The sequence below is a fragment of the Maniola jurtina genome, chromosome 10 (genome assembly GCF_905333055.1).
Source record: "Maniola jurtina chromosome 10, ilManJurt1.1, whole genome shotgun sequence".
NCBI lineage: Eukaryota > Metazoa > Arthropoda > Insecta > Lepidoptera > Nymphalidae > Maniola > Maniola jurtina.
Genome location: NC_060038.1, coordinates 14124120 through 14151284, shown reverse-complemented (window position 1 = coordinate 14151284; position 27165 = coordinate 14124120). Strand labels below are relative to the sequence as shown.

General features: G+C 37.9%; 1 protein-coding gene and 1 long non-coding RNA gene across 3 annotated transcripts; one reads left to right on the top strand and one right to left on the bottom strand.

The window, feature by feature from the left end:
- Window positions 1-53: 53 nt before the first annotated feature.
- On the bottom strand, window positions 54-22837 carry LOC123868795. Its single transcript, XR_006796723.1, has 3 exons — window positions 22815-22837; window positions 3614-3616; window positions 54-202 (listed from the first exon to the last, which is right to left on the bottom strand). It is a non-coding gene; the product is annotated as an uncharacterized LOC123868795 (long non-coding RNA).
- LOC123868751 (putative transporter svop-1) lies at window positions 4299-25086 on the top strand. Of its 2 annotated transcripts, none has more exons than XM_045911350.1 (11): window positions 4299-4759; window positions 9066-9227; window positions 11806-11968; window positions 12542-12663; window positions 18000-18244; window positions 19143-19291; window positions 19906-20032; window positions 21894-22028; window positions 22549-22694; window positions 23184-23311; window positions 23825-25086. In XM_045911350.1, the coding sequence occupies exons 1-11, from the start codon at window positions 4711-4713 to the stop codon at window positions 23893-23895; spliced, it is 1497 nt and encodes a 498-aa protein (XP_045767306.1). In that variant the 5' UTR covers window positions 4299-4710; the 3' UTR covers window positions 23896-25086. The 2 variants fall into 2 exon arrangements, with proteins under 2 accessions (XP_045767306.1, XP_045767305.1); XM_045911349.1 differs by having other exon boundaries at window positions 21888-22028.
- The last annotated feature ends 2079 nt before the right edge of the window (window positions 25087-27165 follow it).

Genomic DNA, 27165 nt, shown 5'->3' with positions numbered 1-27165 from the left:
CAACTTATCTGTTCAACGGGGTGATTGGCTAACTCAACGTAGACTATATGATAGCCACTGAGCTCATTTTTTAATCTATTAAAGGTTTTCTACGAAAAAGTATTTCAATATCACCCAGAGAAGCAGCAATGTACCTAGAACTAACCAACCTCGGTGGTTATCGTTTAGTGTTAGCCACTGGACACTGAGCTAGCGAATCATCCTGCAGACGAGCGACTCGCTAGTACAGAATTTTGTGGTATTGCTGTTTTTAAAAAAATTACCAGGAAAAAATGGAATTCAAATAATTTGAGCATAGCGAAGATTCAATATTGCTGATGCCCGCGACTTTGTCCGCGTGGATTTTGAAATAGCGGCTGACGCGGCTAGTTCCAATTTTGTCCACGTCAGATAAGTTAGTGGCACTGTCTGTACGGTAAAATGACTATGTCACGATCGCAATCACATCTGATTGGTTGATGCTCGCTCGCTATTGGCTACAATGCATTGTTGCAACAAGAATACCATCAATTCAGTCAACCATAACAATTGCGATTATAGTAATGATTGTTGCAGGAAAAATGAGCTTAATTAGTGTCATAAATAAATAGTTTTATATTTTTTCTCAGGTACCTAACTACTACGACTCGTGTTCAAAGCTACCTATAGTACGCGACAGGTTAAGCTGGCAATCGGGGTATGAGGTGGGGGGAGAGCCTGCACACCCGCACGTCACCCGCACTATCCCGCATCGGGTTAACGCGGGGGCTATGCGGGTGTGCGGGGCGTCCCCACCCCGATTGTCATTACGACCTATGGCGTAGGTACTAATACTTACCACAGTTTTAATTTGTTCGTTAAAGCTACATAATTTAAAAGAAATACTCCTATCGCGCTACGTTGTAATTTGTAAGTACGTCGTACATAATGTTTATCATAAAAATAAAATTATAGTAACGATCAGACGGCCCGGCCGGGTTACTTGATGCTTGGCTTGGATCACATTACGGCAGTGCGGGGCAAGGGAAACCTGTCCAGTCCTGTCAACTTGTACCACAAGGGATTGCAATATTATGTAGGCGTTGAGGCCTCGTTCACGAAAACGCGGGGCGTAGCGCGGCACGTCTTGCGGTTATTCCGTTCTCAGAGCGCGGGTAGCGGCTACCGCTGCGCGCGACTCCGCACCATAACCACAATCTACTCATGTGCCATAACCGCCGCACCCTGCATGCACTCTGCACACGGAGCTCTACCGTGAGCAAATCTCAAAAGCGAGCAAAACATCATGCAGCATCATTATTTTCATAAAAAAATTATCTAATGCGTACCTATAACCCTAATGCGTGGTTGAAGTACCTAAAACTACTTTGACGTTGTGGCATATATTATTATATATTACGATTAACTTAAAAATTCATAAGTAAATTATAAAAAAAAAACAAAATTAATAAGTATGCACGTTATGTAGTTATGAAAATAAGTCGTAGTGTCTAAGGTAAGTAAAACATATAGCGTTAAATCTATGGCACTATAATGAAATAGTTACTAGTTACTTATCTATTTGGTAATTTGGGGCGCCAGCCAGGTAACCTCCCAGTGTGCCTGGATGCTGCTGGTCCCTTTTGGATGCGTCCGAGGGGAAGAGCAGTGTTCGGGCCGGTGCGCCCCGGTAACATGGCTAACAATTTCTCTTCGGAGATATTGTTGGCTATGGCTAATGACCTGGCAGGGAGGGAGGTTTCTCCGCGTGTCCCTCTGACTAGCAGAGGGCACAGTGGACGAAACGTAGGATGGGACACGGGCGACGTGCGCGTCCCAGGGTCGGGGGACGCACTTCGTTGGTGCGTCCCGGAGGTGCGGTGGTGGGGACCGAGCAGGTCCCCGGTGGAGGGTCTGCCTCGGCAGACGTCGGTGGCTGGGTCGCGGTTGTTTGCTTCGGCCGTTCCCGTGACCCAGTCGCCAGGCGACGCGCAGTAGCGCCGCTGGGGTTTAGTGGGTATTCCGGTCGCCTCTCGGCCGGCGAGTCCCACATACCCTCCCTCCGGGGGGGATGCGTAAATGCATTCCCCAGCGTCAACAAAAAAAAAAATTTGGTAATTTAAAATTCAAACACCTCGATAAAAGATGGTGGCCTCAAAGCGCTCTGTGTTTGGCGGCCACTTTAAATACGGATGAAACTAATGAATAAATACTTTTAATGCACACGTGATAACGCTTCTGCATGATCGCCCTCTTCATATTGGCATATTTAATTTGGCTGCTACGCACAATTCACCGCGCGACACTCCGCGTCTTCCTGAACGAGGCCTTACGCTGCGCACGAAGTCACGCATATCCTTGCAGAAGCGCCGTTGGAGAAGGACGCGGCGCCCAGAACGATAAATATAAAGAGTGAAAAGTGATGAATATCTTAAAATTAAAGAAAAATTTTGTCCTCGTTTCACTCGCGTTTATTCTCCGTAGCGATTTTTCGAATCCAAATACCATATCAGAATTATTCAGTGTTCGGATGCGTAACTTTTGCTGTAAAATGAAAAAGAAATCATGGTCCTTCGGATCCCTCCTTCCGCCTTACAGATCCACAAAAGAGTGACCAGAGGACCAGAGGCTTCATTTAGTGATACCGCTCCGGGTTTCTGCTACTGGAGAGGAGACGCCTTAGGCGCAAGGCCCACGGACGGAGTGGAGTGGCACCGAGACGCAGCTCCTATTGCTACTATTTTTATCAACTTAATCTCAGCTTAGTGACTTTGATATACGATTGAAATTATTATGAAAATGAGCGCGCTCAAGCGGCTCTTCAGGCGACGTTTGGGTCAGCTTAACTCTCGTCCATATGATTGCGCGTTAGCTACCACTAGGCGCGCTAAGCCTCTATACTCTTCGCCACTCGCCGCGCTGTGACTCTACTCGCCGCCTCTCGCTGCGTTCGATGTGCACTGGGCCTTAGAACCCGTCCAGTGTGGTTAGGATGAGATTTTACGCTCGCCATCGTTGATAGTATTCGAGCATCGAAACACAATGACAGCATATTTATTTATTTTTATTTAAACAGCTTTATTGCACAAAAAATACAAAGATAATAAATGATACAATTTTAGAAATGCAAAGGGCGACCTTATCACTAAAGTGATCTCTCCCAGGTAACCCGTAGCATAGTAAAATGCAACTAAAGGATTTATAGTCAAAAATTCACCTCCACCGATTTTAATTTCACAACGCTTCCGCTTGGAGCGCTGTCTGTAGACATATGGACAAAGATCGTTATTTCAAGTTATTTCAGGTTCCTTTTTCCTTAACGTTGAAGTGTTTGGACATTCGAATCCTATCAACGTTGATGCAGGGCCGTAGCTAGAGTTGAATTTAAGATAGAGCAACAGTGGTAAGGTTTACACTTTAGAGCCACGATAGCTCAACGGTTGAGGAGCGGACTGAATTCCGAAGGGTCGGCGGCGGTTCAAACCCCACCCGTTGCACTATTGCGTACCTACTCCAAGCACAAGCTTTACGCTTAATTGGAGGGGAAAGAGGAGTATTAGTCATGATTAGCATGGCTAATATTCTTTATAAAAAAAATAACAGAGACAGAGAAATAATGCACTAAGTGCGGGACAAACTTAGGAGAGACCTGAACTAGCTTACATAGTTAAGGCCACAAAATTAGAAATGTTAAGGCCCTATGTTGTAGGGTCTTCGAGGTTGTCATTTACCACGAAATGAAAAGCATTGGGCTTCTATGTCTCTCTTTATACTGTAGTTACAGGTAGAGCTGCCGCGTTCGCGTGGGCCCAGTGCGGATTGGCAGACTTCACACACCTTTGAGAACATTATGCAGATCTCTCAGGCATTCAGGTATCTTCACGATGTTTTCCGTTAAAGCAAGTGATTTTCAATCGTTTAAAACGCACCTAACTCCAAAAAATTAGAGGTGAGTGCCCGGGATCGAACCCCTTACCTCCCGAATACGAGGTGCATTTTTAAGGTTCTGTACCCAAAAAATAAAAACGGAGCCCTATTAATGTCACTCTACTATCTGTATGTCCGCCGGTCATAGGTCTCTAAGCTCGTAGACGAAATGAGTTACAAGCCTGAAATTTTGGTATTTGGTGTAGAACGTTGACCCAAAACCAAATTGTATTGAATTAGATATACAATCAAATCATTGTTAAGCTTTTTAAGGATTTTTTGAAGATGGGGCAATGGTATTTTAAAGTAGGACATTGCCCCCACAACGCCTGCCCTTAGCTACGGCCGGTGGCCGTGCGTTGGTAAAATGTAAAATCTTATACTAAGCCTACAGGTGTGCTACAAATTACAATTAGCATTGGTTCCTTGTACTGCAAATTGTGCGCACGTATGTATAGTTGCAGTTGTGCTTTGCCTCGAATTGGCAATAAAATTATCAAGTTTGTGAAGATCTACCTTTAGTTACTTAATAATTTGGCATTAAAGCAGCACCACAACAAGTTGATACCAATATCAGACGCACGCTATTAATATAACCCCGGGTCCCACTTATACGACAGTTTTGCAACATCTTCACTGTCGAACGGTGCTTTATAACAAAAAATAAATTCATTTATTAATTGATTAAGTTTTAAATTATTTAAAAACAATGCGTGCTTTTATAGTGACATTATTAAATGCCAAGGAAGTTAAACTGTTTTGAATACAAAGTTTGTGGTTTGGTTTTGATTTGAATTGTGACGTGTCGAACTTTTATTTTGAAAAATGGTTGCCAAAACTAGCACGACTTTCGAGGAGGCTTTGAATATGACTGGTGAGTAGAAAAAAACTTTTTTTAGCTAATTAAGTAGGTAAGCGTTTAACTGCGGTTTTGCTCGTTGAAATTATTATTTCAAAAATAATACAGATTATAGTCTGATGACGTACGTAGTTGCGTCAACGCATATTGGGTCGATTGTACACGGTAAGCTAAGTTGACTTGAGACTGTGACTGGATGGGTGACCAACTTCAGAAGTCTAGTTTTGGTCCGGTTGTAAACCACTTTGAGTCGTCTATCCCGGTTATAATTGCTAACATCTGGTAATATGAGGACATGTTTTATTACCACAGTTTAATGTTACTGTAGTAATTACGTAGAAATCTTCAGAAGATTGTAGCAAAAACACCTTATTTAGTATGAAAAGTACACCTCCGGCCTCTTTGCTAGATACATAATATCCGTCCATACTAATGTTATAAATGCAAAAGTGACTCTAACGTCTGTTACTTTTTCAACCGCAGAATCGATCCCGACGAAATTTGACGGATAGATAGGTACCTATTCTGGATACTTTTATCCCGGAAATCAAAGACTTATCACGAAATTAAAAAATTTAATTGACGCATGCTTCGGAAATTTATGCCATAAAAAATACATTTTCCGGGATTTTTGAAAATTCCACCCCTTTACGGATTTTCAAAAAGACCCAAGTGAAGCCAGGGCATTTCAGTTAGACTAGGTCTACCTAACATATAATCATAAAATTCTCGTTAAGAGATGGCGAGAATCTTTGAATAGAAATTCAAACCGGTCGATGGACCAGTACCAGTAGGGTTAGTATGAGATTTTTACATCTCACTAACGTTGATAGAATTCGAGCGTCGAAACAATAACGACAGAGCAAAATGAACTTTAAGTCATTTGTTTCAAAGTCGAAAATTCAGTATCGATACCATTTTTAATTCGCAAGATTTCCGCTTAGAGCGCTGGCTGTAGAGGTATGGATGAACTTGAGCTTTGAAACAACGTAATTAAGGTCCATTTTACTGAAATGTTTGAAGCCTATAGATCCTAATAGTGATATGTGGGTATTATACCTATGTTATTATTGCGCTTTTTCAAGCGATTTGGTATTTAATTACGCATGGATTACGGTTTATTTTATACCCAGAATACAACCCTGTAGTATAATGCTGTTTAGAGTATACTGCTATTTCTACTCGGGATGCCTGTGGGTCAACTATTCGAAGAAGACCATACCCACACACCCTAAGGGTGCAATAATATAATAATGTATGTAATATAATAATATAATAATGACTCTTCAATGCACATTGTTCAAGTGTTGGTACCTATAAGAAAGCTTTCAAAAAGATTCGGCCAATGCATTTATATAGAAGTACATTGCAAGTGCAGGTGTCATTGACAACTTTCCGTAGCTGGGTTAGATTTGTCACGCTGTAATTATTCTGAAACAGAGAATAAAGAAAACATAAAGAGAATTTAAAACATATTGAAATAAAATCTTTTAAAATAATCTCAATATCAATGAAGGAGGAGACGTATTCAAGTTTATGTTGTTATTATTTCAATTTCATGGCGTACTTTATTCTGTAGCGACGACCTCAATAATAATACCTACCTGTACTAATTCACGACGGTTTATGAACAAAAACTTTTGCGTGATGCAACTCATTATAATAATTATTATTATTGCTTACAACTTGATGTCCATGTAGCTAGGCCAAAAATAGTATAATATACTTAAACAAGCATAAAATAAATAAATCTACGTACACATTACATAAATACATATTTGGGCGGAGGATTACACCCCGGCAGGGGAAACCAAACGGCCGTGTCTAGCAAGACCGCTTTTTGCATGTTCTTTTTATGTATTGTATGTTCTTTATTAATTTTGACTAAATGTGTCCGTCTGTCTGTCCATCCGTCCGTCCGTCCGTCCGTCCATCCGTCCGTCCGTCTGTCTATCTGCGTGGCACACTGTCTGGGCAGTAGCTTGTGTTCGTGTCTAACTATTGTACTCATACTAGATATTTGTTATTTACCCACGCTTTGGCTCAATAAATGTGATTATGATTACAAATTTCGTATGAAGACTTCTCTATCGATAATCTCTCTATTAAAATAACCGCACTTCGCCAGCGTGCTGGAGCCTAAACTCTTCTCATTTTGAGAGGAGACCAATGCTCATTAGTGAGCCGGCGATAGGTTGAGAGGATGATGATGATCATGACAAACATACATTCCACATGCTCCAAAACAACGCACATTGAATTACTATGCCAATTCGCATTCAGCGAATTTTACTGTCGCGCAATTCAAAATAATGAACTAAAAATGACCTGAAAATAAAGAAAATAAAAATCAAATCAAAGCCATTTATTTGTTCAATGTGCCCTGATCGGAGAAGAGATATCAATAAGGAGAGAAATTCAAGTTTGTTATAATATTGTAGGTAGGTACTTCAAATTTTGTCATATTCATATTCTTTATTTCGCAATTCACATGTAGGTGCACTACACATGAACACATGTAAGGGTATCGGAAAAATACAGAGACATTATCAAATTGTTACATTAAAATTCACATAGATAACTAACATTTACAACATTTTATCAATTAATTAAATTAGAATAAAAACATTAAAATTTACATAACTAGGTAGGTAGACAGTTAAAATTCACAAAATAAATATCAAAACCAAAAAGTTGGAATTCAAATTGTACATTTAATCACTAAAATTGTCTACGTTGTCAAATGTTTTTTAATGTTTAATTTATTTACTCTGGTAATTTGTACTATAATTAATATTTCACAAGAAATATAAGTGAACTTAAATTTGAAAACTAAAAAAATATTCAATTAAAACTAAAATAAATTAAATGAAATCCAAAACCTCATCGAGATCACCGCAACGAGGCATTGTACTTGTACCCAAGATGCTGGCGCCATTGCCCCTTTAAATGGCCAAACTAATTCTTTGGCAAGGGTCAAGCAGGCCAGACCGGTTGGGTGCCCGGTTGATTCAATAACCCTTTTTGAAATTTCCTTAAAAAGAGCTCGAACCCCCGGTTGCGCCCCACGGCCTTAAGCTCTCCAGCTTATTACATTATTATACCCCTGTAATTAATATTATTCAATTTCATGGTGCGATTACTCAGCATCCATCATCAGAGTATTTAATAATTTAACGTCTTATCTAATTTTTAGGATAAATTTAGGGATGTTGGCCTCCTATTAGGGGGGACCGGCGTTCGATCCCTAAAACAAACCACTTTTCGAAATTCATACGTCCCAGTGGGGCTAATAAATAGTCTTTCAATAGAGCTAACTTCCCACTTTTTCTGCGGAAAACGTAGTTGGAAGGGTACTGTTATACTTACGTGTGTATTACGTTTAGACCTTGTCAATTTAGTTCGGTTTGCAGATTTGTACCTACTCGTATATCGAATTACAATGATACTAATTCGAATTAAATTATATGACAGTTTCTTATCAAAGTTACATGCTTTTTAGTTAGTTAAATGTTACAAGGCTAATTAAAGATGTGAATATCAGGCGCCAAAAATATGCTATGGTCACATACACAACAATATTGATAAAGCTAACGCACCAGAACCTTTCGGAGTTATATGTATTTTTTGGAAAACGTTGAAAACATCGTAAGGAAACGCTTGCCGGGAGGTTCTCCTTAATGTTTCCAAAAGTGTGTGAAGTTTGCCAATCCGCATTTGGCTAGTGTGATGACCCTTTCTCTTGCTAAGAGGACATCTATGCTCAGGAGTTGGCCGGCGATGGGTTGCGATACGTACCTTAGTTTAATACCGTTAGGTAATTAAAGAGAGCTTCTCAGTGGAATGCTCTGCATTTAACATCCGATAAGTCAATTTTTTTCCTATAAAATGTAGCTAATGTCACCCGGACCTTTACAACGAATCAATTGACACCTCATTCATCAAAATCGGCCTAGTAGTTAAGGCACACGGTGGAACACACAGAATCTGGATATAAACATACATACATACATAGACTGCTAAAATCATAACCCTTCCTTTTGGCTTTGCCCAGTCGGATAAAAAGGAACAGCTGACTGACTAATCTATCAACGCAAAGTTCAAACTATTGAACAGATCGGGCTAAAATTTCTCATGCAGATGTCTATTATAACCTTAACATCCGCGAAGAAAGGATTTTCGAAAATTCAACCCCTAAGGGGGTAAAATAGGGATTTCAAATTTGTGTGTCCACACGGCGAAGTTGCGGGCATAAGCAAGTTGTAAATATAGGACATAGGATCCTATCATTTATGTAATTGTTATCTACTTTTGTCCACAGGTTTCGGGAAGTTCAACTTCCTGGCGATGTTGGTGAACATCAGCCTGATCACTGGCATGGCATTTGAGATCATGTCAGTGGCATACCTGGTACCTGCCAGTGCGTGCGAGCTCAACACAACCGTCTTTCAGCAGGGACTCATGGCTGGCATGCCGCTTTTAGGCAAGTATAATTTTTCTTTCTACCATGTTCGCGTGGTTGAGAATTGAGATCATGTCAATGGAATACTTGGTACCAGTGCCAGTTGCCAGTGCATCCAAGTTAAATTTTTTTAGGATTCCGTACCTCAAAAGGAAAAACGGAACCCTTATAGGATCACTTTTTTATTTTTATCTTTATTCAGAAACAAGTTATAGCCCTTGACTGCAATCTTAACTGGTGGTAAATGATGATGCAGTTTAAGATGGAATCAGGCTAACCTGCAAGGGTTATGAGAGTTTTTTATTAAATCCATACCCCTTTGGTTTCTGCACGGCATCGTACCGGAACGGCAGGTACGCTACATTGGTTGGCAGCACGGCTTTGCCGGTAGGATGGTAACTAGCCATGGCCGAATATACACACCGTTGGGTTAGGTAGGTATATCCCCATAAGATTTTATTAAACCAAGACCTTAGAACATTTTCACATGTCAGGTTGTGATTTAAACTTTTAATTTCCATTCATCCCCCATGCTTAGTATTATAAATGCGAAAGTGTGTCTGTCAGTCTGTCTGCTACCTTTTTACGGCCCAACAGTGTAACCGATTCTGACGAAATTTGGTACAGGGTTAGCTTTATCCCGGGGACGGATATATGCCACTTTTTATCCCGGAAAATCAAAGAGTTCCCACGGGATCTTTAAAAACCTAAATCCACGCGGACGAAGTCGAGGCCAATTTCATTATATTTTGATCCATATTGTTTCTATGGGAGCCCCCGGCCACAGAACCATTATAAGTTAGGTAGGTATATTATAGTAAGTAATTATAAAAATGTAAATTTCATTTTCGGTATCATAAAGTTAATGTGTTATACGTAAGTTTATGCTCACTTACAATTCATTAGATCCTTAGAGTTTCGTAAATATTCGTTTAATTTGCCTGAAAAATGCGGTGATTGCCAGATTAGGAATATAGCTTCCTACTCGGGAAATCCGGGGTATAATAATTGCAAGTAGGTACCTACCTCTTTTTAGGGTTCCGTACATCAATGGAAAAAACCAGCCAAGTGCGAGTCAGACTTGCGCACCGAAGGTTCCGTACTCGGGTATTCTTTCCGAAATTTTGCACGATAAATCAAAAACCATTATGCATAAAAACTTGTACTAAAAACCTACCAGACCTATCTGCCAAACATGATTCTAGGTCCACGGGAAGTACCCTATAGGTTTTCTTGACAGACAAGACAGACGGACAGACAGACAGACAGATGGACAGACAGGCAGACAGACGCCAACGACAAACGACAGACAGATTTATCTTTAATGAATCCTAGCCGCATAAAATACTTACCGCTATACGATTCACATCATTTTATTCATACATTCCAAGACCCTGTTATGCGTAGTTAACCAAACAATTCATTCCAATTAATTGTTTTAGCTTTATTGTGATACATCATGATGCGTACCTACACTAATAATAAGGAATAAGGATAATTGTGTCCACATCGCATTCTTCAACTTTGACCTTTCCAATTGACGATTTTTTTGCATGATATCAAGATGAATCTATTTATAACTTTCGACAAACTTTGTAATATGACGAAAATCGAGTTTCTCTTTTTTTAAATAAAAATGCAAACGAGCAGGCGGGCCTCACATGCTCGTTTAAGAACAAGTGTAAACTAAAAATTTATAACACCCCCGACAGGTAAAGGTTGCAGTAACTATGTAGAAAAGAGCTGATAAATTTCAAACGGCTGAAGCGATTTTTTTGGATTATAGCTAAGAACACTCTCGATCAAGCCACCTTTTAAACTAAATTAAAATCGTTTCATTAGTTTAGGAGCTACGATGCCACAGACAGATACACAGATAGGTACACAGATACACAGATACGCACGTCAAACTTATAACACCCCTCTTTTTCGGTCGGAAATAATAATAAATGCCAAATTCAGCAAAATGGCAGCGTACCTATATCAGCTGTCTTACTTTTTGCGAATATGTAAGAGAGAAAAATTGTGACAAGGTTGGTGGTTGGACCTTACACCGTTTATTCGAAGAGTAGGTATATAATCGTAATACGGTACAATACGTAAACGTTGAAACTGAGGAGCAAACGAAACGATTAACGGTAAATGCAGCGTTCGTCGATGGCGGAGTTCAATCTTATACCTACTAATGGTACTGATGTAAAGTAATTACCGACGAGCATTTGCAGCATCAGAGGACCGTTCCACTGATGCGTTGCCGGCCTTTCAGGAATTTGATCTACCCCTTGAATAACCCTATGTTGAGGGATTTCGTACATTTTCGCAAAAAACATTGAGATTTCTACCAATGCGGCCACCGTCTTGGTTTAGTTTTCATAGCTTGATCAAGCTGTCTTGATTACTTACAATCTTGAAAGTTTACAATCTCATTAGGAATCAATTTTTTTGTAAGTCATAGGCTTACTATTAGGGAGGTCCGACTTCCGAGGTTCGGGGTTCGGAGGAAGATTGTAAGTTTATTTGTCGATCTGGAAGGAGACCCGCGCTCAGTAGGTACCGGTGGTGGAGATAAGGATATAATTGATGTTTTTTTGTGTTCCAGGTATAATAGCCACGTCCCATTTCTGGGGCTACCTAGCGGACACGAAGGGGCGGCGGAAGATCCTGGCGCTGTGCATGATCCTCGCCTTCCTGGCCGGTTGCGCCTCCGCGCTGTCTCCCGACTGGATAGTGTTCAGCGTGCTCAAATTTTTATCTTCAGCCGCGTGAGTTACTACCTAGTTTAAATTGAGTTTAATCCATACTAATATGCTACTAATCTGCTACGTTTTCACGGCCCAACCGCTGAACCGATTTTAATGAAATTTGGAAGAGACATGGGATACATCCCGGGGAAGGACATAGGCTATTTTTATCCCGGAAAATCAAAGAGTTCCTATGGGATTTAAAAAAACCGAAATCCACGCGGGCGAAGCCGCGGGCATCCTCTAGTTTTAAATTTTGTAGAGGAAGTTTTTCAGGAGATAAAGAAAAGAGGTCGATCTTGTTGGAAACTTGACTATATTTTCGTACACTACTAACTCTAGTTACAATATTATATCTTGAAGCTTCCAGAATGCCCTGTCACAGTATATGTGAATACAAGGGTTCGTGCCACCTATGAGTTTGGTACAACTGAAACTGGCGTTAAACTCTGTCTAAGCAGATGTGGATGCAGAGTTCGTTACTCGTTTGAGTACCGAGCGAAGGAGCAGAACTTGGAGGAATTCTTGTTACAAAAAAGGTGGCCCATATATACCCCCGCGGTTCAATATAGCGACTTTTAATTTTCTTTTTAGGGTGTCAGGAACTTATGCATTGGCAGTTACTCTGTTGAGTGAATGCACGCCGCAAAATCGAAGATCTATATTAGTGGCATCAACGTCCACCATATATCTAGCAGCTTCTGGAGTGATGGCTGGTAAACTTTTACTGTTTAGTTTTAGATTATTATTAATGGCCAATGAGACGGGTGAAATTTTAAAAAGAACACGTTCTATGCATGGACCAAATGGTGCTATGTTTCTTTCTGATTTTTCTGCGTAAGATGAGCAGTCAGTGATATTTACTACTCAACGATTTGAAATCGATTTGTAAAAGTTTATTTGAACAAAAACCTTTGTAGTCTAAAATGTCTTCAGAAACTCTAACTGCAGTCAATCTGTTCATGTCATCATGAACAAGTGATACGATTTCAATGTACTTACTACACTAACTACATAAAACTCTTGAAAAATCAATATAGCGGATTTGAGGCGCTTGGCTGAAAAAGATGCAGTGCAAACCCCAGTCACCATTTTGAAAAATAGATTCACCTTGATTGTTTTTAACCCCGGACCCAAAAAGAGGGGTCTTATAACTTTGACGTGTGTATCTGTGTATCTGTCTGCGGCATCGTAGCTCCTAAACTAATGAACCGATTTTAATTTAGTTTTTTTGTTTAAAAAGTGGCCTATCGTTGTCAACGATCCCCCGTCGATTTCCTACGTATGATATTATTGTTCTTATCTCTATCTGCACTGGTTCGTGCATTCTCGGTTCCTAGATCGGTACATTTGTGATAACCAAATTTCAAATTGCTGTGATTGGCTGAATTTACCATGTTCTTGCTGCGACAGTGAGTTTGAGCCACTAGCGGAACAATGTTAGCCGGTCAGAAATGATTGCAATTAGTCAACCTGTTTGACGTCCGTGTTCTGTTTTCGATTACAAAAAAGAAAAAATTGTTGTTGCAATCATCAATTTTAGCAAATAGTGAAAGAGAGTCGGCCAATCAGAGGTCACAACTACCGTCACACTTTCTGTCACACTATGGCAGTAGGCATACCGAGTAATGAAAACAATTTTTCATTCTGTCTAGGTCGAAGTAGGGTTGCCACCTGGCTCTTTTTGATTTACAGGCTACCACCATCAAAAATACGGGGTTAAGATTTGAAGAAATTTGAAAATTTGAAGTATTTGAAGAAATAGGCGTTGGTTTTCTCTGAAATGCATGGAAAGCCTATTTAGATATTTCAGTTTATTTGTAAGTTTTGTATTTTTTCTCTGTATGTTGCCGTGTCTTGATTGGTGAACTGTGTTTGCAATGTGGTTTTAAATAAAAGATTTATTTATTTAAATAGCTTTTAAAAACTCTTAGTGTTGTAAAGCAAAATGTTATACATTTCATGCATACAATCTTCTCATTTCAACTTAAAATTACATTTAATTTGTAATTCCACCTTCACAGTATCAATACTATGGCCGTAGCCAGGAATCGATTGCGGGAGAGGTTTTATTAGGGCCGGAACTGAATCCTGTCATGAGGAAAAAAACATTCGCTCAACTTTATGGGCTAATTACCTGGTTAGTGGAATTTCGCCTTTCAATTTGACAGTGAGATAAAATACAACAATAAAAAAGCGCGAGCGCAGTGAGCGTAAGTGTTTTTGGTTCAATACAGAAAAAATTAAAGTGAAAGGGAAACGAGTTTAGCCATAGCAAGATTTTATTTTTAAAGCTTCCTATCCATACTAATATTACGAATACGTAAGTATATCTATTTGCCTATCTATTTGTTACCCTTTCACGGCCCATCTTCTTTACCAAAATTTTGGTACTTACTATTCAGAGGTAACTTGCATCCCAGACATTTTTTTAGGCGGCTTTTTAGCCCGGAAAATCCCCCACGGAATTTTTAAAAATCTAAATTCATGCAAACGAAATTGCGGGGTTTACACCAAGTAATAGAAATTCAAAGCGCGAGTGAAGTGACCGCGAAATGTTTGATATACCTATTTCCAAAAAAAAAATTGGTAAGCAAATGCAAGAAATAGTGTAAGTATTATTTTAGGCTTAGGTTTTTGACGGCTTCCCAGGCGCAGTCGCCATTTCAAAATTTCTGGTCTGGTGGGAGGCTTCGGTCATGGCTAGTTATATGGTTAGTATGGCCCTAACGGCCAAGAAATTAGACTGCATCATCACTTACCACTAGAAAAGATTAAAGTCACGGGCTAGCTTGTATAAAAAAAGGCTTACATCCTCAAACCAAGCCCCGCCGCCTTGGCTACGACCATGATCAATATCGAGTGGGTTTCGGCTACGCATTGCCGCAAAAGGAAAATATTCTTTCTACTGGAAATAACGTCAGTGTTTGATTTCGCCAGCCAGCTCCTGCTGAATTTGTAAAAAACCGGCCAAGTGCGAGTCAGACCCACGCACCGAGGGTTCCGTATTCGGGTATTTTTTCCGACATTTTACTCGAGAAATCAAAAACTGTTATGCATTAAAAAAATATGCATAAAAATAAATAAAAATCTGTTTTAGAATGAACAGGTAAAGCCCTTTCATATGATAACCCACTTGATATATGTAGTTATCTTACTTTGAAAATTGAAAATACTAATATTTGTTCATGAACACATGACAGACGGATAGAAGGACAAATGGACAGACGGACAGACGGAAAGACTGACAGACTGACAGACAACGAAGTGATCCTATAAGAGTTCTTTTTTGCTTTTGAGTTACGGAACCCTAAAAATATTTAGTTTTATTTGCCCCGTATTTTATTTTCATAATTACAGGTTTCTGTATCCTGAAATACGGGGTAACCAGTAAAATACGGGGCCTCTGGCAACCCTATTCGGAAAACACTGTCACATTCAAGTTAATGTCAAATATTTTGTTTTCAATTACAGAAAGCTGCATCAATCATTATTACAATATTTTCTTTGTTGTGATTGGCTGAATTTTTGAGTTTCAGCCAATAAACAGACTGTTTGCCAATTAAACGTCATAACAATATAAATGCCAGAAAGTTTAACCAAATAAAACAAACTTAATGAGAACCTAGTGAGAATGCAAACGGCACACAATTTATAATACATATTATGTTAGTCGTATATAATAGATATTATAGTAGTCGTTCACTTTGGTAATAGTCAGATTGTCATCAGTAAAATTGATATTGGTCGATGAATCGTAAATTATTGTTTCGGTGACAAATATTTTTATTATCTATTTATCTTTGAACAGAATGGAATAGAATGAAATGGAATCGAATACAATGATAAATTTTTATTCCTGTAAACTTTTAGGTAAACTTCAAAGTGTTTTTGGATGGTCAGAAAAATTTACCACTGGTTCGGAATGCCGTTCCTACGTTTTCTAGGGTTTCGTACCTCAAAATGAAAAACGCAACTCTTATAGGATCACTTTGTTGTCTATCTCTCTGTCTGTCGTGTGTGTCAAGAAAACCTCTAGGGTACTTCCCGTTGACTCAAAACCATGAAATTTGGCAGGTAACCTAACTGCGTAATTTTGGGTAGTTTTTTTAATCGATAAAGAAAGTTTGCGACATTGTTCAATAAAAAATTTGGATTCCAACTCCTCAACCCTGATGTTGCAGGGGACCTGACTATTAAAGCTAATGGGATTTAAAAAGTGTCGATTATTAATTGATATTGAAGGTATCTATACCAAGTAAACACTTTGTCGTTGATCTCAACCCTGATGCTGTAAGAAATTGCATTCCTAAATCCTGGTGATCCCTCGGGATTTGAAAAGGATCATCCGTTTAAATATTCTTAAGTGATACAGAAACAAGTTGCATCCCGGGGACGGGCTATTACGGAGAGGCAACTTTTGTTCTGGGAAATGAAAGGATCGGGATTTTTAAAAACCTAAATCCACGCGAGCGAAGCTGCGGGCATTAGCTAGTTGTAAATATATTTAGAAGCTACTATAAGATAATAGATAAGGTACTTATTTCCTTATATTTTTATTGTATGGCAGCGCGCGGTTTTAAATTATAAATTGCACGTCCTGTCCTTTTCTGTAATACATTTTTTTCTCAATATCTACCGCTTTATCTCATAGCAAGAGTCCGTAAGACATAATACAGTGAAATAGGCAAAATATACAATTTTTGCAGTTTCCACGTCAGTACCTGTCGAATTTTTCTAACAGTGTAAGCAGCAGAGCTGAGTTTACCATCAAGTGTTGATATGTGGGTGTTCCATAGAAGCTTTGCATCTAACATTATACCGAGAAACACGGGGTTCTCCTTTATTTTCAACATATGATTATTTATCAATGAATTTATGTCATTTAAGGTCCTGGTATTGGGCAGTGTGAATTCAACACACTTAGATTTCTTTGCATTTGGAAGTAAATTGTTAGCAATAAATCAGAGAGTGACCTGTGATATGGCATTACATATAGTATACATTGTCAAAAATTATAATATTAAAGCTGTGCGTATTGCGTGAGGAATAGGTTGCAAGAGAGTTGCAACTTGCAGGGTTTGATGCATGCGCTATTGCCAGCAAACATGAGACATATTTTTATCTACAGGCAACGTCTGAGTAGGTAACGCATACGTCTAACGCAAGTTGAAATGTACCAGTGTATTTAGTTAGACCTATTGACAAGTTTGGAGTTGGGTGCAGTCTAAATGTGGCCCGTGTGTTTAGACTGTCAGTTTCTGTCAGTTTCACGTGTCGTCCCCCGCACTTCACCACCCCGCTTGCACAAATCGAGACAGCACGAAATTTTCAAGATTTCTGGGTGTAATTTCTGGTTTTCGTAGTTCCCACATAATTATAACAATATAAAATATACAACGATAATTTTTTTACTACATAATATTCATTAAATTTTCTAGGTCTGTGGTTTTTCCAAATTTCATTAAATTGCTTCGTTGTCTAGAAAAACGAGCACAAAGTTGGGCCTTTTTTTAAAGAAAAATACAAATCTTTGAGCCCCTGTAATTTTAAAACTACATATTTTTAGAAAAATCTAAAACACCACAGACACAGATATTAGTTTCTAGACTATGTCTGCAAAATTTCATGGACTTTGGTTGCTTAATATTCAAATGAAATGGGAACTACGATTGTATGGAGTAAGTGACGGAGACAGCCCTGTTAATCGAAAGTGTTTTTAGCTATAATCCAAGAAAATTGGTTCAGCCGTTTGAAAATTATCAGCTTTTTTCTAGTGACTGTAACCTTCACTTGTCGGGGGTGTAATAAATTTTTAATTTACACTTGTTAGGTTTAACTGACACATGTTACATATTCCAACGACGTCATAGTTGAAATCACTTGCGTAGCAAACCACAGCCTCGAAAGCTAAGGCTACTAGGTGATGAGTCTAGCGCACCATCAGCAATATCACTTCGTTGTCATACGTGACCAACTAATTGGGTATCCAAGTGAGAGACGTGAAGAGGTGCAACAGCATAATTATATCTATCCTAATATTTTCTTTCAGTACTAAGCATCCCTGTTTTGCAACTGAGTTTCTCATACGACATCCCACTCTTGGGCATCGCATTCACTCCATGGCGTCTTCTGAATATAATCTTCGCTATGCCCTGCGCCATTGGGGCGATCGGGGTATACATATCATACGAAAGCCCGAGGTACTTGCTTAGCATTGGAGAAGACTATAAGGCCATGGAAGTGCTGAAAGGATTCTTTGTGATCAATTCAGGGAAGAGCGCTGATGAGTATAAAGTAAGTAGATTCCTATTCTCTTTCTATTTAGCTTCATCTATCTATCCATCTGTCTGCATAGCTCCAGGGCTAGACATGGATCTTATTAAATCAAATTAAACTTTAGGTATATAAGTCTGTTCGTTATTTTCAATGGAGAACACCGATATGTTATGATATGAAATTAAAAAAATGTCTAATATCAGAGTTTCCATCAAATACATTACACCTAGTGAAATATATCTACATCAGTTTTTTTAACCCTAATACGTGCAATATTATAAAAGTTAGAACTGTTAGACGTTTTTTTGAATTTGCACTGTATTACTTATGATTGTGACGTGTTTAGTACCGGTTTTTAGTGAATTAAAGAGCACCCATGTTTTCTTATGATTTATTTAGCTTTTAAGGCGTATAAAAGCAAGAAATACAATGTTGCTCGGTCGTATGACGTCACTATCTCATTCGCAGAATTCTGACAAAAATTTTAAGCGAAAAAACTCACTTGGATCTTTATTACTACGATCATTTTAAATGATATAACCAAAATGAAAATGTTTTTTCTTGTATTTTTCCTTGATCATTTTAATATTCCTGATACCTGTTACTAAAATTGACAGTCAGACTCCAAAAACCTAAAAAATCTAAAAGGTTAATGCTATCGAGCCAGCTGTATTATTAACAGATTTTTTATAGGCATAGGTTTTGTCTAATGAAGTTGGAATGCCACAAGGTTGAATTCCGGTTCTATTCTATTTTTTATTCATATTAACGACGTATGACGGAGTAAGTAACGTAACGTAGTTTTAACTGGAATATCTACATAAAGTTTTTAACAAATAATCATTTAAAAAAGTAGAAATAGCCAAAGGTGAGCTAAATCACTGTAATTTTTAAAGTATTTTTTTTTGTTAAACAGGTGGGCACACTAGTTTTAGGAGAAGATACAGGGAAGGCAGCAAAGGGTTTCTGGGCGTCAATTGTCTCTCAAACTGTGCCACTTATGAAACCACCTCTACTAAAGAATACAGTGCTTCTATCTATATTGTTCATTATAGTTTATGTTGGGTAAGTAACTTTTTCTTCAAATCCTGTTATTGCTATTTTACCAAGTTTTAAATCTGCCAGGGTTCCGTACCACACTTGCAAGAAAGGATCCTATATGGTGCGACTGTAATGATTTCTAATTGAACTTTGAAACGGTCTTAAATATTACTTGTCCAAACTTATTGCAAGAAAAAAAGGAATTCAAAAAATATAATTATTACAATTAAATCGGGGATCGTAAATTTAAAGTGGGGTTACTAAATCAAGATAGGGTATCATAATAGCTAATTATGAAAACAAAAGAAAATTAAGAATGAATAGTCCCCTACTTGCGGTCGAAAAATCCATTATAATCGGTTCATTAGTTTTAAAGATAAGCTCGAAAAAACAAATTAAAATTTAAAATGTTTAGTAAAGCCTTAAGAGGCTTGGATATTAGCAAATCAATTAAATTCAGCTAGAATTTTCATATATTTTCTGTCAAGTTATTTTGTATGCACAAAGTTCAAGGAATATTTTCAATCAAAGAAAAATTAATTCTTTAATAACAGGCACCTTTTTAAAATCATATAAAGACACTTGAATTTAGTTTATTTTCATATAATATGATGTATTAGATACGATTATTTTTTCAGGTTAAATCCCTTCATAGTGTGGTTACCCTTCATTACGGACGGTGTAATGAAGTCCTTAGAAAATGGTAAAGAAGACCTCAAATTCTGCGAAATGTTGAACTCTGTTAAAAATACTACTGTAACTGAGGTATACTATATCATAAAGGCTGTTTTACGCCAAAACAACAACATGCGACAATGCGGCATGCTACAAATAGAAGTACATATTTATTTTTCGGAGTCTATTTTATGCCAAGACAATATCTTTCTGGTAGAATTGGATTATTATATTACAATGACAGTCTACGAACAATTCTTGCCAAGTTTTAAAATTATCATTGTACCTACCATGCGGCTCTGTGGCATACCGCAATGTCGTCCTATGTTGCTCTGGTGTAAATGAAACTTAAGATAACTTTTTTCTGACTGCGGCAAACGAATATGGGCAATAAATAAAATAATTATTGTTTGTTCAATATTCAATATCTATTCAAAATCTAGTCTAGTGCTACCGTTTTTAACCCGCGCCGACCCAAAAAGACGGATGTTATAAGTTTGACGTGTGTATCTGTGTATCTGTCTGTGGCATCGTAGCTCCTAAACTAATGAACCGATTTTAATTTAGTTTGTTTTTGTTTGAAAGGTGGCTTGATCGAGAGTGTCCTTAGCTATAAGTAATCCAAGAAAATCGGTTCAGCCGTTTTAAAGTTATCAGCTCTTTTCTAGTTACTGTAACCTTCACTTGTCGGGGGTGTTATAAATTTTTAATTTACGCTTGTCTATAGAGACCATTATAAAAGAAATAGCAATACATTTAGGCCTATCATTAATTTAATTTAACTGAGAGGCTGTGTACAAAACTAGCCATATTAAGGCACGTAGGCCATTTAATTCTATGACTTAGGCAATAAAATCCTCACCTACGGACCCTACAGCTCCGCTTTTTAAACTCAAAGTTCAAACTCGTTATTAAATAGTTTCATAAGCTATAATTAAAATTTAATCTGTGGTTGTATTTTCCACATTATTAATAGCACACATTTATCTCTTAAATAAGAAATTATAATTTTGTTTACTTTTCATAAACCCATTCATAAATATATCAATGTCGAGCAAAGACGTAATAGTATTTGTTCTAGAAGATAACAATAAACAAATTAAACAAAATACCGTTTGAAATGATATCAAATAATGACGTGTGGTGAATTATATTTAATTGTTTATTTTTTTGCATCGTAAAATTCATATGTAACTTGCGTAATTAACAAACACTTTTTTGTTTCAATGGAAATTTTAAGTATCTCTAAAATTAGAACATAGTTTTTGTTTTATCATATAACTATCAGAGCGTTTGTTTACCTATGTTAATATTATATTCGGGGACCCGAGAGCTGGCAGCTACCTTGGGCAAAGAATTAGTTTGGCCATCCAAAGGGGTAACGCAGCCAGTATCTTGGGTACAATGCCGAGGTCTCGATTATGTTTTAGATTTAATTTAATTTATTTTAGTTTTTAAGTTATTATTTTTTATTTTAACTTAGATTTAAGTTTATTTTATAAATTTGCCAATAATTGTTATTAATAAAATTATATTACGAAAAAAACAAGTAGATAATATGTTACAACCACATCTAAATTCTTATGTGAAGACTAAAACTAGGACACTTGGTTCTCATTTTGTAGACCGCTAACTCTTGTATTCTCATGCGTTTTGACGTGACAACGTCTTATAATTCGATAGAGCCGGCTGCACGCACGAAAAAACATGACTCATGCGGCGTTACCTCGCTCTGAGGCGTTCCATGTAAGGCTTGAAGTGCAAGCGAGAGCGCGGAACGAGCGACAAAGAAGCACAATCGGCCTTTGTTGTCACGTTTAACTATCGTCAGTAAACCGACTTTACAGACAACCAATTTTTTATTATGTTTTGTCTTACTCATCACCCAGCTCGAATTATAGTATACTATAGTATATTAGGTGGGTTTAAAATGATTAGTGATTAGTTTCAGATCAATGATTGCAGCCTCAACAAGTTCGCGATGATCACAGTGTTCGTGATCAGCATCATGATTGCTGCTCTCAACGTGGTTCTTAGTTGTGTGATCAATTGCGTTGGGAGGAAAAACATGTTTATTTGCATACAAGTAAGTTTAGCTGCGAAAATAGTCTTGACTTACGTTAGTATATTATGAAAAAAAAAAAAATTCTAAGTACAATACTGGTTACGAAGCACGAATTAATTGGTATAGACATTATTTTTTGGGTTCCGTACCTCAAAAGGTAAACGGAACCCTTATAGGATCACTTTGTTGTCTGTCTGACCGTCTGTCCATCTGTTCGCCTGTCGTACACACACGTCCACGACACGTCGTCGTCGTGCACGACAGGACACGACCTACCTAACCTACGGGTACTTCCCGTTAATCATGAAATTTCGCAGGTAGGTACAAGTAAAGGAAAAAATCCGAAAACCGTGAATTTGTGGTTTATTTATTTTTATGCATAATAGTTTTTGATTTATCGTGCAAAATATCGGAAAAATACTTGAGTATGGAACCCTTGGTGCGCGAGTCTGGCTTAAACTTGGCCGGTTTTTTTGTCAGGACAGTCGTATTTATTCAAATTTTTCAACCAAAAAATGTAAATTTCCAACTTATTTTTCAGGTGGTGTCCGGCGTAGCAGGTATTTCCGTGGGCGTGTCGGACTCGTGGGTCGCGAGTGCGGTGTGTCTGGTGGTCTTCGTGGCCGGCATGCTCAACTTCGGCATGCTGTCGGCCATCAGTGTCGACATCTTCCCTACTTATGTCAAGTACGTATAAAATATCATGTCACCACCATCGTCAACCGTTTTTTTTTTTCAGATATATAAGTTAGTCTTTGACTGTAATCTCACCTGGTGGTAAGTGATCTAAGATGGAAGTGGTTTCACCTGGAAGGGGTATGGCAGTATTTTATTAAACCCTTTGGTTTCTACACGCTATCGTACCTGAACGCACGCTTGGTGGCACGGCTTTGCCGGTAGGGTTGTAACCTAGCCACGGCCGAAGCCTCCCACCAGGTCCGACCAGAGAAATTATTAAGTTCCAAATCCCTACCGGGAATCGAACCCGGGACCTCACACTAATAAGACCACTTCGCCAGGGAGGCTGTCCAAACTCACTCACTGTCTCTAGACACCAGATATTAGTTTCTAGAACGTGTCTACAAAACTTATTTGAGTTTTATTTTTTTATTGGTTATAATAGTACCACGCTACGAGTACACTATACTTGACTATTATTAATTGTTTTGTTCCCAGAGCAATGGCGGTATGCGTGACCCTGATGGTGGGGCGAGGCAGCTCCTTCCTGGGCATCAACGTCGTCAAGAACATGCTGGTCAACGACTGCGAAATGGCCTTCTACTCCTTCGGCGGACTTACATTTGGTAATTTATTACAACCCTACCAAGTACCAGCTTCATGCATGAAATCATAGGATCGTCGCGCTAGAAGACTCACTAGGGAGGGAGCGCTAGTCAATAATTCTAAGACTCAAAGTTTGGAACAAAACGCAGGCGCAAACTTGCCTGTGTGTCGGTCCAACCTTTCACTAAATTAGTACCAGTAGTACCAACGTAATTCTGCCAATAACAATGATTGTGATGCCGCAATATGATAACCTAGCCTACCTAGGGCCTGTATTAATATTGTTTTGACATTTTCATATAAAACTTATATCAAATTGTCAAAACAATATTGAAACATTGTTAGTAGTAAGGCCTCTGGTAAAGGTTATAAAGCTTTGGTCAAACCCGCGCGGGATGTGGGAGGCGCGCGATTAACTTGTATGGACAATGGAAGTAGTAAATTGGCGAGAGTGAGATTTTTTTTAGGACTAAAGACTTCAAACACATGAAATAATTACAATATTGATAATATGTTGATAATATTTTTTACAGTTGGTGGCTTAATCGCATTTCTCCTACCGAATGAAAACACGCTACAAAAGAAAATTCCCGTGGACTCTTAGAATATTGACAAAATGCGACGGACCTCTGCTGCAGTTGGCATCAAGCTTTCAATAAATAAGTACATAGACTGCTAAAATCATAACCCTTTCTTTTGGCTTTGCCGTAGTCGGGTAAAAAGACTGCCCATTGCAACTTTTCAATAAATGATTTATGTGATCACAATTTAAATGCCATAAAGAATCGGGGCCCTGTTAACAAAGTAGTAGAATCACTATCCATATTATAAATGTGAAAATGTGTTTGTTTGTTAGTTCTTCAATAACGTCGCAACAGAGCAATGGATGTTGCGGATTTTTGAGCGTTGAACGGATGAATTGACGTGATTTTCTGCAGGAGTACTAGTTAAAGACCTAAAGAGTGACATATCTTTATCTACGTACTTTTTATCCCGGAAAAACAAAGAGTTCTCACGGGACTTTTAAAAACGTAAATCCTTGCGGATAAATTCGCGGGATAAAATTTAAAAAATTGGTGGAGACTGTCGACAGAAGTAAAAACTTAAAACTATACTAAAACAGTAGTTTTTTCTTGGATTTTCAATTTAATATAGTGGGTACCAAAAATTAAAATTTCACAATTAATTGTTTATTACAGCCATAAAATTAGTTTAGTTTTTACATCTATCGGCACTCCGAGCACTATTAAAAATTAGCATGTTGGTGATGCATCCTTATCCCAAAATCGTTCATCGCGCCTAGAAGTTTCACTTCGAAAATGATATATTTCGGTCTGAGTCGGGCCGACTAGCCAACCAGTTTCAGGCACAACGCATAACTGAAAAGGTTTCTGCGGGTAGTGGAGCGGTATGGGAGGGGTGTGTGACGTCACGCGAGAGCTTAGTGATTCGTCAACTTGTGGCAACTGTCACCCTCCCGCACCCCTCCACTACCGTAGGAGCCTACTCAGTTATACGCTATAGCCACAGTAGACATACCTATCAGTAAAATGTATTATATCAATTTATTAAAATAATTGAAATATAATTTTCCATGTATTAAAGTGATTTAGATAAATAATACTTATGTATTCAACTATATGGTATTGGAATCTTACGACCTGTGATCCCCTCTATAATTTATTTGTTTGTGTATTTGTACCTATATATGATACTATTGTACATATTTAATAGAAGAGATAAGATTAATAAAATAATAAACCGAGAAGTAATGAATAAATAAATTATTTGTATACGACTTTGGTTTCTTTGTTAAATAGATTACCTTTTCCTACTTGATACTAGGTTACCTACTTACTATTTAAATATAATTTTGTTGACAATGATTATGAATTATGACGCAATCTAAGATGGTAAACACTGATTTGGTTGCAGTTATGTAAATTGCAGTATTTTTGTTATCTTGTAATTTTTGTATTGCATTCGAGCTTCAATAAAACCTAAATCGAAAATACAGAATTTAATTAAAAACATTATTCAGATTTGACAAAAAGGGGAATTAAATCCGTATAATTTAGTACGACTGCCAACCAAGATACCGAAATTGCCTTGACTTGCGTTGTAGGCCACTAATTAACAAGTGTAAATTAAAAATTTATAACACCCCGACAAGTGAAGGTTACAGTAACTAGAAAAGAGCTGATAACTTTCAAACGGATGAACCGATTTTCTTGAATTATAGCTAAGAACACTCTCGATCAAGCCACCTTTCAAACAAAAAGACTAAATTAAAATCGGTTCATTCGTATAGGAGCTACGATGCCACAGACAGATACACAGATACACACGTCGAACTTATAACGCCCCTCTTTTTGGGTCGGGGGTTAAAAATATGATTTTCAAAATTAAGCAAATCAAGCCAAACTGAAGCTTTTTGACGACGCAGTGGTATGCACTAAAGCTTTAAATAGAATAGAATAGAATAGAATAGATTTTTATTCAAATAAACTTTTACAAGTGCTTTTGAATCGTCAAATAATTTACCACTGGTTCGGAATGCCGTTCCTACCGAGAAGAACCAGCAAGAAACTCGGCGGTTGCTCTTTTCAATTGTTCAATTTACAATAATATTCTATACTATACAAGCAATTGCAGACCCGCGCATTGCTGGAGCGAGTCAAATCCATGCTTTTTTATCATTTACATAATCTTCGATTGTGTAATATGCTTTTGCCAGGAGCATACTTTTAATGGATTTTTTAAACTTTGGTAAAGGCAAGTCTAATATTGACTGTGGAATTTTATTATAAAATATTACACTCATTCCCACAAATGACTTTCCCACTTTTCTGAGGCGGAGCGTAGGAGTTGCGAGCTTATTACGATTTCTAGTTGGCCTGTCATGGAAATCACCGATTTTTTTGTAGCTGAGGATGTTTTGTCGTACAAAAATTATATTATTGTAAATGTATTGAGAAGCTACTGTAAGAATACCTATTTCCTTAAATTTCTCTCGTAGGGAATCGCGCGGTTTTAAATTATAAATTGCGCGTATTGCCCTTTTTTGTAAAACGTAATGAGATCCCGAGTATCAATCCTGCTAGGGGATTTTTGAGGATTTATATCTGAGGAAGACTACCCCCAATCATGCTCGTTAAAATGCGCGCAAAGTAAGCATAATTTTTTGGTACTAATAAAAAAAAATTGCATCAGAAATCTTTTTAAGTCAGGGTACCTAATGCTTTTTAGTCTAACTAATACAATTTCGCGCGGTATGCGGGACGCGAATCAGTTCGTATCGCGAATATAAGTTATATATATTATATCGCGATATAATATCGCTACCTACATATTATGCCAATTTGAACACGGTTGTCATACAAATTCAAATGACGCAATCGAAGAGCATATAAATACGTCCCGCATTTCACGCGAGATCTTTTTCAGTTTGACCCAAGCTTTATAAATAAAGCATCAAATCATTAGGCATTGTTGTACACAAATACCTAAAATCAATTAAGATATCAGATCTAAATGTGTTTCTATCGCTTTCACTATACTCGCTGCGGAGTAGGATAGCACTATATGGTTTAGACCGATCAATTTTATTATTGAGATACTCTCTCTCTCGAGATCGTCTTCGAGATCTCGATACTCGATCTCGAAGACGATATTATTTAAGACTAGCTGATGCCCGCAGCTTCGCCCGCGTGGATTGGTCAGATCCCCTGCAGCATCAGGATTGAGGAGTTGGACTCCAAATTTTTTATGAAACAATGTCGCAAAGTTCCTCTTTCGATTAAAAAAGAAATGACGCAAATCGGTTCAGAAATCTCGGAGATTTCGGTCTACATAGGTAGAAAAATACAACTCC